Source organism: Hemitrygon akajei, chromosome 1 (assembly GCF_048418815.1).
Source record: "Hemitrygon akajei chromosome 1, sHemAka1.3, whole genome shotgun sequence".
Lineage (NCBI taxonomy): Eukaryota > Metazoa > Chordata > Chondrichthyes > Myliobatiformes > Dasyatidae > Hemitrygon > Hemitrygon akajei.
This window is the reverse complement of record NC_133124.1, coordinates 90,004,854-90,018,710: the sequence shown is the minus strand read 5'-3', so window position 1 is coordinate 90,018,710 and position 13,857 is coordinate 90,004,854. Positions and strand designations below refer to the sequence as shown.

The window sequence follows — 13,857 nt, the reverse complement described above, 5'->3', positions numbered from 1 at the left end:
ACTTGATCCGAGATGTCCATACCCTAGAATCCGGGAGGCAACATACCATCTGGGGATCTTCTTCTCATCCACAGAACCTCCTTTCTGTTCCCCTAACCAACAAATCCTCTTATCACTAGAGCTAGCTTCTTCCCTTCCCATTCCTTCTGAGCCCACAGGGCCAGACTCAGTGCCAGAGACCTGACCACTGTGGCTTTCCACTGCTAGGTCATCCTCAAGCAGTATACCTGTTGTTGAAAGGAACATCCACAAGGTTACTCTCCACTGCACCACACTTTCCCAGTACATTGTTGTTTGGACAAAGGTATGGTTATTGATACTGGCTAATATTGATAGTTTTCATCTTCTGTCAATGTATTAAAGTAACTATCACAACAAAACTACCTATTGAACCATGTATCCAGTTTTGTCGTGAGGCAAACCAGACGAGTCATGCCTTGGAATAGTTACATGAAAGAGAATTTCAGCAAGAGATAAATTGAGATGAAGATAGAGCTGAGAACCTTTAGAGGTGGGGATTGAATATGTGGATGACTGATCCAAAGCTCTCCTTGGAGGCAGATATGACACTAAAACTCTGAAAAGCTTAGTTTGGACTCTTGACAGCTTCCAATGAGTGTGAGAGTCAGAAGCAAGGAAATGGAGGTTGTTCTCTGCCGTCTATAATTGTCTCCAGTATTGAGAAAATATTGGTTTATCTAGTACTGATTGTCAAGTAAGCTATCTGTCAGTTTAGAATCACAATAGGTTGAGTGTGATGGTGAGGTGGACCTGCATATTTTCTGTGGATATTAGCGTAAACCCCAGTGATGATGTTTGGGGGGAAATGTGGGAAACAATGATAAACACCAAGGGAACATCTGGAGTAATGTTCAGAAGCAGCAAGATTGTTGTTGCTTTTTTGATTGTAGCTGGATAGTTTGAAAGTTATATGTGGCACCATCAAGCTTCATGATAATGGAGTGATCTTGAGGGGAGGACAGTTTGGTCAAATGTGTCAGAGGCTGCAGACAGTTAGAGAAGGATTAGACATGGTGTATTATGATTGTCACACTTATCCTATAGGATATCCTTTAGAACCATTTCAATACCACAGCACGTGGGGAAATTATTTACTATTTTGTGACTCTGGGCATAACCACCAACACAACAATATATAGGCCATCCCAAATTATCCTGGGTAGGTTCTTATTAAGCCAGTGCAGTTTGTGCTTTGAAGGTATTCCCATGCTGCAGTTAAAAAGATAGTTCAGAGTTTTGATTGTGCTATGATGATGGATTGATAAGGTGTTTTTGAGATACAATGCAATTCTATTTTTCTTGGGCCCCATATTGTGTCGGTTACAGCTTTGGAAATATTTTAAAACCAGTCTTGACAAGTTGCTACAATTGCTGTTCCAGGTGATGCAGAGAGCAGATGTCATACCTATCAGTGACAGAGAAAATAAATGTTTAATGAATTGATGAAGTGTCAGTCAAATGACCAGATTAAATAATATCTGGATGATGTCAGGCTTGTGTGTATTTTTGACCTGCACTTTTTTAGAAAATGGAGTTGATTTCATCATACACCAGACTTGGACATGGAATAACAAAGCTTATATTCTGCTGCTATGGCATTTATATTCATTTTTCTTGGAAGATGATTATCTCCATGGTATTTATTGTTTATAGTGCCGTTGAATGTCAGAGGGAGATGAGTCAGTCCTCTTGTTGGAGATGATTAGTCCCTTATCACTTGTTGTTTATCAAATCAAGCCTTTACTCTGTATAGGTTATACAGTGGATTCTGGTTAATTGGGCCATCGCTTAATTGGAATGCTTATTTCAGACAACTCTTGTAGGAGGAAACCAGATTACCAGGAGGAAACCCACGCAATCGTAGGGAGAACTCCTGAAAGACAGCAGTGGGAATTGAACCCAGGTCACTAGTACTGTAAAGCATTATGCTAACCACTATGCTACCGTGCTGCCCTTGTTTATGATTGATAATCTTCACCCATACACAGCTGGTAGCACTGCTTGCATCATTCTCTCATGACCCCTTCTCTTGTCACAAGAATTTTTTTTCCTTTATTTTCTCCCCTCCCTCATCTCTGCAATTTGAAATATTTTTGATTTCTAACTTTTGTCAGTTCTTAAATTAAGGCATTGACCTGAAGTATTTACTCCATTTTGCTTTCCACGTATTGGTAAATTAGTTTATTACTGTCACATGTACTGAGGTACATGAAAAACTTTGTTTTGCAAAATATCCATACAGATCATCTTATTACAGCAGTGCACTGGGGTAGTACAAAGGAAAACTATAACAGAATGTAAAATAAATCATTATGTACAGAAAAATATGTGGTAATTAAAGTGCAAGGACCAAATGAAGTAGATTGTGTGTTTAAGGCTGCCATATTATGGTACTATTCAATAGTCTTATAACAGTGGGATAGAAGCTGTCCTTGAATCTGTTAGTGTATACTTTTAGGCTTTTGTATCTTCTACTCAATGGGGTGGGGGGGAGGAAACTGAGATGTCCGGAACGGATAGGAATTATTTTGGCTGCTCTACTGTGGTAGAGGGAAATGTAGATGGAGGTTGGATTCTGTAATGTGCTGAGCTATGTCTACAATTCTGTGTAGTTTCTTGTGGTCTTGGGCAGAGCAGTTGCCCTATCAAGCTGGATAGGATGCTTTCTCTGGTGCATCAATAAAAAATTAGTGAGGGCTAAAGAGGATATACTAAATTTCTTTGGCCTCTTGAGAAAGTAGAGGTACTGGTGAACTTTTTTAGTGGTGGCATCAACATGGTTACATAGACAGACTTTTGGTGATGTTTGCTTTGACCTGTAGCATCATTGATGTTAACAGGAGTATGTGCACTGTTCCCTTTCCTGAAGTCTATGATGAGCTCTTTTGTTTGGCTGATGTTGAGGGAAAGGCTGTTGACATGACATCATGCCAATAGGCTCTCTACCTCTATCCTGTATTCTGACTCATTATTATTTGTGATTCATCCCACTGAAGTACTGTCATCTGCTGACTTGTAGCTGGATTTAGAGCAGAATTTCTATACCGTTATGAGTATAGAAGGCAAAGTAGGTAGCCATAGATGCAGCGTTGTAGTGCACCAATGTTGTGGATAATTATGGTGGTCATGTTGCTGGCTGCATTAGTGGTCCATTAGTCAGGAAAACAAGAGTCCAGTTGCAAAAGGAGGTGTTTTTCCCCAGGGTTCTGAGTTATCTTAGAATATTTGCTTACAATTTTCTTAATGATAACAAACAATAGTCTAATGTAGGTGCCTTAACTGACCAGTTCTCCAGAGATGAGTATAAGGCCAGGGAGAAGGCATCCACTGTGGACCTATTTTGACGGTAGGCCAGTTGCATTCAGTTGATGTTGTATGGAATGATGGTGTTGATCTGTGCCAGGACCAGCCTCTAAAAGCACTTCATGATGGTAGATGTCAGAGCCACCAGGCAGTAGTCATTAAGGCATGTTTATCTTATTTTTCTTGCTACTAGGATTGGTTTTTAAAGCATGTGGACACCTCAGATTGAAGTAGGGAGAGGTTATAAATGTCTGCAATTGCCCTCACCAACTGAACTGCGCAGGGTCTAAGAACACTGCTGTGGACACTATCAGGGGTAAACACTTTTCATGGGTACCCTCTTCGGAAAACTGATCTGAAGCATCTGCAATGGTCAGTGTGCTAAGAACATGCAACTGCTAAGAATTTCCAGGGGTTTCTATTTCAATTTCAGTTTTTGCCATCTGCGGCTTCTTTTTGCTTGTTGATCAGGCAGTGATTGCTGATTTTATTCCCCAACAATATAGTGTAAAGTGAATTGAAAATTATGAGATTTCTTTGATTATTTTGAGAAATAGAGAACTTTAATTATTACTTTGTTATTTGAATCTATCCTTGCTCCTGAGCTGCAGTGTTGGAAAATGAGTGGGGTGTAAGATTTCCACTCCACTTTGAAATATAACAGGAATAATTTGTCTTATCAAAGAACCTGCGTTTGAACTCAGGATCTGTGAGTTAAACTGTTTCTTTTTCCAGAGATACTACTTAACCTGATTTTTTTCATAAGCCCCAGCATTTCATGTTTTTATTTCATATTTTCAACATCTGCAGTTTTACTTTGATTTTTTCAGGAATCAATCTTAGTTATTTCACCTTGACTGCCTAACCAGAATTTATAGATCACTTATTATTTACACTTTAGGTTCAGCTTATCCAGATATTTAAAATAGTTCATAAAATTAGTGAATCAAATAATTAATCTGTAGAATATCTGGGAAAAAGAGTTGGACTAAAATGAATCATTCCCCAAGTTTGAATTTAGCTTAATGTCTTTTAATGTTTGTTAGGTCAAGAATGATTACATGATGGACATAGCTGATCAAGTGGACCAAGATATTGCGCTGAAACTAGGGTGCCTTGAGATCAGGTGAGTCCATTCCACCAATCAACTTCCCAGCTCTTTATTTCATCCCTCCCCCTCCCGGTTTCATCTATCACCTTGAGTTTATCTCTCCCTTGCCCCCACCTTTTAAATCTATTCCTCACTTTTTTTTCTCCAGTCCTACCGAAGTGTCTCTGCCCGAAATGTCGATTGTACCTTTTTCCATAGATGCTGCCTGGCCTGCTGAGTTCTGCCAGCATTTTGTGTGTGCTTCTTGGATTTCCAGAATCTGCAGATTTTCTCTTGTTTGTGATTGGAAGCCCATTCCATATAACCTTACATTTGAGAATAAACTTTTGGCATCCCCTAATACCAGAATATCACTTAGTTGAGTTTATGGAAGTATTAACAGAAAGATCATGAAATAACTATCAGCAAGCCATCAGGTGAACCAATTACTATTAAAAATGTTGCATATCATTTACAAATCTGGATTGTGATCAGTAAGTGATTTAAAAAAAAATTGTTTCCGTTTTTGTTGATTTGACTGTCAGTACTTGCGCATCATAGGATTTTTCTCTTGTATTTCTAATGCCTTCACTGTATTTTAAGACTGGTAGAATCTGTTTTTGTTCAATATTTTCTTACATGGAGATGAATTGTGAATTTTAAAGGTAAAATAAGGGATAGTTCATTGTCATATATCAAATGTTTCTTGCATTCAGTAATGTTTATAATCTCTCTTAATTCAACAATGAAATAGCTGAATTTGTTGTGATCTCACTAAAAATAATTAAATTGCACCAACACCCTTGTACACTGAAATTTTCTCTGACAAACTTTGTATTAATTTTTATCACTGGAAACTTTTTGTGAAATCACATCTTTTTGTAATATCTTCTCATCCCAAACGTCTACCAGTTCCCCCCCCCCCCCCCGCCCCATAATGCTCATTTTGTGTTATCTAATGGCATCTGATCTTTATCTTCAGCTTGAAATAATATTCAAGTATAGGGAGTGTTTTTCAACTATTTTTCTCCTCTCTAATTTTAGCAATAAACACAATTTGTAAAGCGTGGATTAGCTTTTCACCAAGGAGTTTTATAAAGAATGAAATGATTGATAAAGAATATCATATAGAGTGAACCATTGAGCTTTTAGAGTGCAACTTTTGTGCTTTTTTTGTAGTTGAAGCCAGAATAGGCCAGTCAATTACCTGACAATGATATGCTGTTCTGTAAGAATTCATTGCTTTTGTTGTTTTAAAATAGGAGATTCTACAGAGAAATGCGGGGAAATGCCTTGGAAAAGAAATCCAATTATGAATTACTGGAGTGAGTAGTTTATTGTTGTATTTCAGTTTTATTTATTTGACTGTGTGAGCAATTGATTTGCACATATCTCAGTATTTTGAAATGGATAACAATTATTTCTTTGTATTTGGTATGAGCTGAAATATCATTTGAGTGATTTGGATATGAATTGTAAATCTATCACCTGAGGTAAAACATTAGGTATTAAAATCATCTTCATATTTTGTGAGTTGGTATTTTGGAAATTTACATTTCGGAAGGTTGATATGCTCTTGTAAAATTAGACAAGATTGCAAATATTGGAAAACCAAAATGCAAACAGAAAATGGGGCAACTATCTGGCAGGCTAAGCAGCACCTAAGGAGAGAGAAAAATAGTTTCTTGTGGCTGGAACATGATACAATAAATAAATAATATATATTGTTGATATTTTTATCACAGGAACAAGCTATTTATTCTAATCGTCTATGCCAGTGTTTATACTCCATATTCTATCTGTTTTAAATTATTCCTACATATATCTAGCTTATCTTTAAATGTGTTATTGTATGCCAGTTGATTTACTGATCTTGATACAAATTTCACATTTTGATGGTTCTGTGGCGGCAGAAATTTCTTTTGAATTCCCATTTTCAATTAATCATCTTGTCTCCAGTTCGAGTATCTACTGTAAGTAGAACATCCTCTCCACACCTATCCATCAAAGTTAATTCATAACCTTAGCAATATGCAATCCTGCAGAAAGCTTTGTCTTTTGCAGAGAAGACACCATCAACCTGTAGAATCTTTTTTTGTATTATTGTAGTAAAGGGTTTTATATGATAAACGGAAACTAGAACTTGCAACTGTACTCCCAAGGATGTTATTTCCAATAATATAATATAGCCAAAGTTCCATAAATATTTTATGTATTTCTCGTTCAGATATTTGAAAGTGTTTGCACAGATGACAGAGCCACATTCTGTGAATTTCAGATGCATGATAAAATGAACATTTGATGTACTTAAGTGTCGGGGCCAGAAGAATGCAATTTTTCATCCAGTTGAAAAAATATGATTGCTAGTTTATTGCTGATGATGCAGTGATTTTGATAGTACAGCAATTGTGTTCATTCTCTGAAATTAAATTGATATTTCTTCCTGCTATGACTAAAATCAGTATAAGATCCAGTTTTGCTTTTTCTTTCAGATGAGCTACTCCACAGATTACCTTTTAGCAACTAAATTATCAAAAGTAGGATGATTTTTACAAATTAATAGTGGTCTGGTTGGTCACTTAGAATACAGATCAAGTTACCATACATGAGATGTGTTCACTGATTAGAACATGCAAAGACCCACAGGATGGTATGGATACACGTTTAAACTGAAATCCTATTGTACCTAATAGATTTCAACCAGTTGCCTTTTATCAAGCCCAAATGACTAAACAAGTAATTTGAATGATGATCACTTTTATTAATTTAGTTGACGATGAAACAATTTGTGGTGTGGTATTGGAGGGAATAAAAGATTAACCAGGACTCCATTAAATGGAGCTGGTCTGAGGGACCTAGTCGCCTATTCCTGCTTTTATTTTTCATGTACATTTGGATTCCTTTTAACTTGTTTTGTTGTTACCTTTAGAGTTAATGATAATGCAAATTAAACTTACTATAGATAAGGTTGACTCCTTTCACCCCATCCACTCAATTTCTGCTCTTCATATGGCCACTCACTGCTGTTTCAGCAGAGTACAGGTGGAACTGTGCATTTCAAAATTCATGTTCTCTTAGTGCCAAATCAATAAATCTAAGTTTCAGATCTGAAAAGCTTGGCTCAATGGCCACTACCTCGGAAGAAGCGCCAGAGATGAAGGAAAAGGGCCGGCGTTCTGGTGAGGCTAATACGGCATGCAAATCGGCCGCCACTCCCTAGCACACTCCTGGCTAACGTTCAGTCCCTGGACAACAAGTTTTGTGAACTGAGAGCCAGAATCTCCTATCAGCAGGAGACAAAGGAATGCAACATTCTTTGTGGAGACCTGGCCGACGGAACCAGATCATGCCATCGAGCCCTCTGTGTTCTCCCTTTTCTGGGCAGAAGGTCGAGAAATCTCTCTGGGAAGAGTAAAGAAGAAGAGGTATGCTTCACGGTCAACAGTGCTTGGTGCAAACCTCAGTATGTGCATGCACTCAAATCCTTTTGTTCCCCATACCTGGAATACCTGGTGCTGCTGTGCAGATCGTACTGGCTGTCTAGGGAGTTCACGGCTATTATCATTACAGTGGTGTTCATTCCGCCGCAGGCTGATATTGACCTGGCTCTCAAGGAAATGTACGAGACCATCAACGCTCTGGAGACTGCACACCCGGAGGCTGCCTTCATCGTCGCCGGTGATATTAATCGAGCGTTGCTGATGAAAGTCTCTCTGAAGTTTTGTCAGCACATACAGGTGAGCACTCATGGAGAAAAAGATACTTGACCACTGTTACACTCCCTTCCGCAATGCTTACAAAGCTCTCCTTCGCCCAGCTTTTGGAAAATCGGGTCACTCTCCAATCCTGCTTTTGCCCATGTGCAGGCAGAAGTTGAAACAAACCGTCCACTGTTGGTCTGACCACTCGGCCTCCATGCTGCAGGACTGCTTCGATGACATCAACTGGAATCTCTTCCATGATGAGGATGTCTCCGAGTTCTCTGACGAAGTCACCTGTTTCATCTGGAAGTGCATCGATGATGTTGTCCCCCAGAAGTTGGTCAGGGTCTTCCCGAACCAGAAACCCTGTATCATTTGTTCCATGCGAGCAGCACTTAACGTGCGACATAGAGCTTACATCGCTGGCGAACAGCTAGAGCTCAAGAAAAGCAGCTATGATCTGCGCGATGCTATCAAGGCTGCGAAACAACAAGATAGGGACAAGATTGAGTCAAGATCCGCAATGAATAGCGCACGTGACTTGTGGCGAGGGCTGCATACCATCGCAGACTTCAAAGCCAAACGTGCTGCCAACATCACAGCCTCTCTCCCAGATGAGCTCAATTGCTTTTATGCTCGGTTCGATGTCGCTAACTCTGAGCCTCTGAGGAAACCCACCGCTACAACCTGCAACCTGGTCATCTCTGAGGCTGAGGTTCGCAGGTGTTTCCGATGAATGGAGAGCCACAAGGCTGCAGGACCGGATGGCATCCCAGACGGGTACTCCGGATGTGTGCAGCACAACTGGCAGGTGTGTTTACAGACATTTTTAATCCCTCCCTCTCCCAGTGTAGAAGTGCCCTCCTGCTTCAAGTTATCCACTATTGTCCCTGTACCAAAAAAGACCAAGGTATCATGTCTGAACGACTGGCATCCTGTAGCCCTCACCTCATTAATAAGCAAATGCTTTGAGAGGCTGGTCAAGGATTACATCCGCAGCATGCTACCACCCAAACTGGACCCCCTAAAATTCGCCTACCGATACAACCGATCGACAGATGACGCAATAGCCACTGCTCTGCATACTGTCTTTACACATCTGGAGAAGGAGGATGCTTATGTGAGAATGCTGTTCTTGGACTACAGTTCAGCATTCAACACCATAGTTCCATCCGGGCTCAGAGACCTCAGCCTTGACCCTGTCTTGTGCTGCTGGATCCTAGACTTCCTGTCAAATCGTCGGCAGGTAGTAAGAGTGGGCTCTTTCACCTCCACCCCTTTGACACTTAATATCGGAGCCAGTCAGGACCATGTACTAAGTCCCCTCCTTTACTCCCTGTATACCTATGACTGTGTTGCCAACCACAGCTCTAATCTGCTAGTTAAATTGCCAACGACACTATATTGATTGGCCTTATCTCAAACAATAATGAGGTGGCCTACAGGGAAGAAGTCATCTCTCTGACACACTGGTGTCAAGAAAACAACCTCTCCCTCAATGTCACAAAAACAAAGGAGCTGGTTGTTGAGTACAGGAGGAATGGAAACGGGCTAACCCCTATTGACATCAGTGGATCTTGGGTTGAGAGGGTAAGCAGTTTTAAGTTCCTGAACATCCACATCACCGAGGACCTCACGTGGTCTACACACCTGCTGTGTGGTGAAAAAGGCACAACAGCGCCTCTTTCACCTCAGGCGGTTGAGGAAGTTTAGTATGGCCCCCCAAATCCTAAGAACTTTCTATAGTGGCACAATTGAGAGCATTGGCTGTTATGCATCACTGCCTGGTATGGGAACTGTACCTCCCTAATCGCAGGACTCTGCAGAGAGTGGTGCAGACAACCCAGCGCATCTGTAGTTGTCAGCTTCCCATGATTCGGGACATTTACAAAGACAGTTATGTAAAAAGGGCCAGTAAGATCATTGGGACCCAAGTCAACCCAACCAGAATCTATTCCAGCTGCTACCATCCGGGAAACAGTACCGCAGTATAATAGCCAGGACAAACAGGCTCAAGAACAGCTTCTTCCACCAGGCCATCAGACTGATTAACTCACGCTGATTTGAGTGTATTCTATGTTACATTGGCTGTTCTATTTATTATAAATTATTATGATTGCACATTGCACATTTAGACAGAGATGTAACGTAAAGATTTTTACTCCTCATGTATGTGAAGGATGTAAGAAATAAAGTCAATTCAATTCAATTCACAGAGGCAGCCTAGCTGACTGAATGTTTCCAGCAAACTTAGTTATACTGCTTACAGTTTGATTTCCTGAAGCCTATTTTCAGTGGTACTTCACCTCATATTTTTCACATTCTTGGTACTATTTATGTATCTAATGCTTGTGTAAAGGTCTAATAGCAATCCTTTATAAATTTATTGGATGCAGTCAGATTCTTCCCAGACTGTATTGCAATTATGATTATTGTGTCTGTCACAACAGTTTTATTTCATTCATTCTTTTGACTGAGTCATTGGTCCTCTCAAGCCCAGTTTTAAAAGTTTTAAAAATTATTACATTAGCAATAACAGCAGACACAGGCCATTTTCTTCCTTGTGCCAACAATCAATAAGATTATTGTTGATCTTTTACTTTTGTGATACTTTCACGTATTAATTCTATATCTCTTGATTCCTTTAATGTTTGAAACCTATCCTTCTCTGTTTGAATATAATCCACAGTTAATTTGAGAGCAAATTTCAGAGATTCACTACTCTTTCGGTGTAAACATTCTCCTCATCTGTGTTTTGAATGGGAGAACTCTTATTTTGAGACTGTGATTCCTGGTTCTAGGCACCCCTGCCAGAGGTAACATCAGCTCTGATTCAGGCCTGTCAAATCCTTGAGAGTTTTGTGTATTTCTTTAAAATCGCTGATCATTCTACTAAGCTTGAGAGTATAGGCCACGTTTGCTTCAGCTCCCCCTTTGCAACAAAACACGTCATCCCAGGAATTAATTTTGTCATCTTTCACTGCATTACTGTCATAAGTATTAATTCTACACACAGTAATTCAGATAAAGGCTAACAAGGTTCTGTGTAATAAGAAAAGTTGGTCACTACTCTTACACCCAATCCTCCTGCAGTATAGGCCAATGTGTGTTTAGTCTTCCTGCTGTTTTGCATGCTAGCTTTCATAGGTTTATTTGTTTGGACCCACGGGTCCCTGAAAACACAAGTGGTTTTCAATCTCAAATCAAAGCCTTTTTTTTGTGTTAAGTAAAATATTTTTTTGATTGGTGCAGAATTTTTTTGAAAAGTCTTGTACCACAATTGAGTTTCACTGAGATATAAATACCTCATTTGTGGATACTTTGATACATGGATATTAGAATAGACTAGTCATTGCATAACATATTCTATCTGGCTAATGTTGTAGACATTAAAGGCTGTTTTTGAGTTGTAATTTAAAGAATATATTCCAACTCATGATTTGTGCAAAGCTGTTCAAGAAACAACACTGAATAAATTTTGAATATTGTAGGAGTTGCATAATTATGACTAGATTCAAATAGATGAACTTGCTGTAATTTGTACCAGTGTGATTTGGTAGTATGCTAGTTGGGTGATTTTCTTTTGTGCATTAGAGTTGCTTTCAACTCCACCAGCAGATGGTTCTGAAAGATGCTATGTAGCTTGTGGTTTAATGTTTTGCCTGAAGCTGACCTACCAATGTGAGGATGTCAGATGTCAAAGATTTCTTTTAATTTCTGTGGATCTTTCCCTGTGGCTGTTGAAAATGCATATGTTCCAGCATTTGGTGAGCATCTTGAAATTTAATCATAAGTTGCACATGAGTGTATTTCCTCAGGGTTTTCATTGGATACTGAACATAGAAGTTTTAGTGACTCAGCAGAACTATGTATCCATAAATTATTATAAAGGATAATCATTAGCAAACAAAAAGTGTTCTTTTTTATATAACACAGAATTTGTCAATTAAAGATGTTTTGGAGAAAGCAGTATTCCATTTTTTTGAGGCACATTTGAATTTCACTGTGGCATCTGGGAAATTAAAATACAAGCACTCAAAAGACAAAAAATTTAAAGTAAGTTAGTTACTGGCATGTTGTTGTAAAAGTCCATCTGATTTAATGTGATCTTTCAGGAAAATTTTCTATTCTTGCTCAATCTGGCCCTATAATCCAGATTTGGTTGACTCAGTTCAGGTGTTATTAGGGTTGGACATTAAATATTGAACAATATGGAGATTTTTTTTAAGAAAGAAAATTTTAAGCAGTATTTTCATCAGACTGTGAATATATATTAATTTCTTTATCACCTATGATTGCTGTCCATTGTTTAAAACAAAATAAAATATTTGCTCTATTAATAGTAAATTAGATTCTGTTTTTGAATACCAGTTATGTCTTAATTTCTTTCTGCACAAAATATTCTAAGGAAATAAGGTATTCTAACAATCAGGTACAGACTTTGGTGAAAGCAAACAAAATTAATGCAGAATTGCGTGTTCAGGAAATGAAAAACATATTACAAGTGCAAAATTGCAGTATTGAGGAAGGGAAAAAGTTATATCATTAGAGTATGCGAATGGGAACAAGTCAATGATTAAGCAGAGTATTCTCCCCCTCAGCCCCAGCAATCCAGATTCAATCCTGGCTTCTGGGCTGTCTATGTGGAGTGTAAATGTTCTCCCCATGACCATATGGATCCTCCTGATGACCAGTTCTTCCTCCAGCCCTAAGACTGGGTTGGTAAGTTAATTGACTATGTAAATTGCTTTTAGTGTGTTGGTGAGTGGTGGAGTTTAGGTGGAGTGGTGGAGAATAGATACAAGAAAAATTAGTGAGGGAAGGGAATTTATCTGTGAGCCAGTACACTCTCAGTGGACCAAAATGCCTTATTATTGTGTGTTCTTAGGTTATGTTTTCATATGAAGGGTGGAAAATGTTGCATTTATTACTTGTTTTGATTTTAGAAATGTCCTGAAAGGACTTTTATAAGAATCCATTGACTTTAAAAATGCTAATGCATTAGGAAATTTGTAAATACAAATGCCATATAAGCAGCAAAGTTTATCAAGGTAATGGGCAAAATTTTTCCTCTTTAATTGAATGCTGCCACGGTTGAATGAGATATGGGTAGGGAGGATGGGTAAGGTAGTGCTAAGGGGCTCAAAAGGAACACACCCAAAGTTTGAACAGACTAACAGAACCTTAATTTGGTGTCTAAGACCAGGTCTTAGAACAGACCTTCTGAACTGAATGTGTGTGGATTCACAGAAGTAGCAGATTTCAGACCCTGAGGCAAAACATCACACGAAGAGCTTCTGCCTCACAGTATGACTTAAGTTAGAACATTACGTGGAAAAAAAAGCTAAAAAATGTTAAATACTTCACAATGTTGTTAAGGATTGCAATTGAAATACATTTGTTTATAAATATTAGTAAGTGTCATACCAATTCCCCAAAACACACAGCTAGAACAATCAAGCAATGTGTAAAGCTAAGAAGGATTTTTGTAGCAACAAGTGTTAGGATTTGGAATACATTGCTAGATTGATTTTGGGAAGAAGTTAATAGTTGCTTTCAAAAGAGGTTTGGATGACTATTTGAAGCAGCAAAGATTGCATGGCTGTGGGAAGCATTGGATTCTTTTCCTAAAGAGCTTAAACAAGTGCCAACTTTGAGTATCCTGTTACTGTGCTGTAGTAATTTCATGTTAGTATTTTAAATGAACTTTTTCAAATTAATGAAGACGTCACTTAAAAAAAA

At 38.7% G+C, this 13,857-nt stretch overlaps 1 protein-coding gene across 18 annotated transcripts in view; it reads left to right on the top strand.

Moving 5' to 3' along the window:
- Nucleotides 1-13,857, top strand: part of LOC140728745 (focal adhesion kinase 1) — a 527,596-nt gene that overhangs the window by 296,287 nt on the left and 217,452 nt on the right. For all 18 annotated transcript variants that reach the window (XM_073047795.1, XM_073047782.1, XM_073047790.1 and 15 more), the window contains 2 exons: nt 4,371-4,450; nt 5,677-5,739. In XM_073047795.1, the coding sequence (XP_072903896.1) occupies nt 4,371-4,450; nt 5,677-5,739 (143 nt within the window). The remainder of the gene's footprint in view (nt 1-4,370; nt 4,451-5,676; nt 5,740-13,857) is intronic.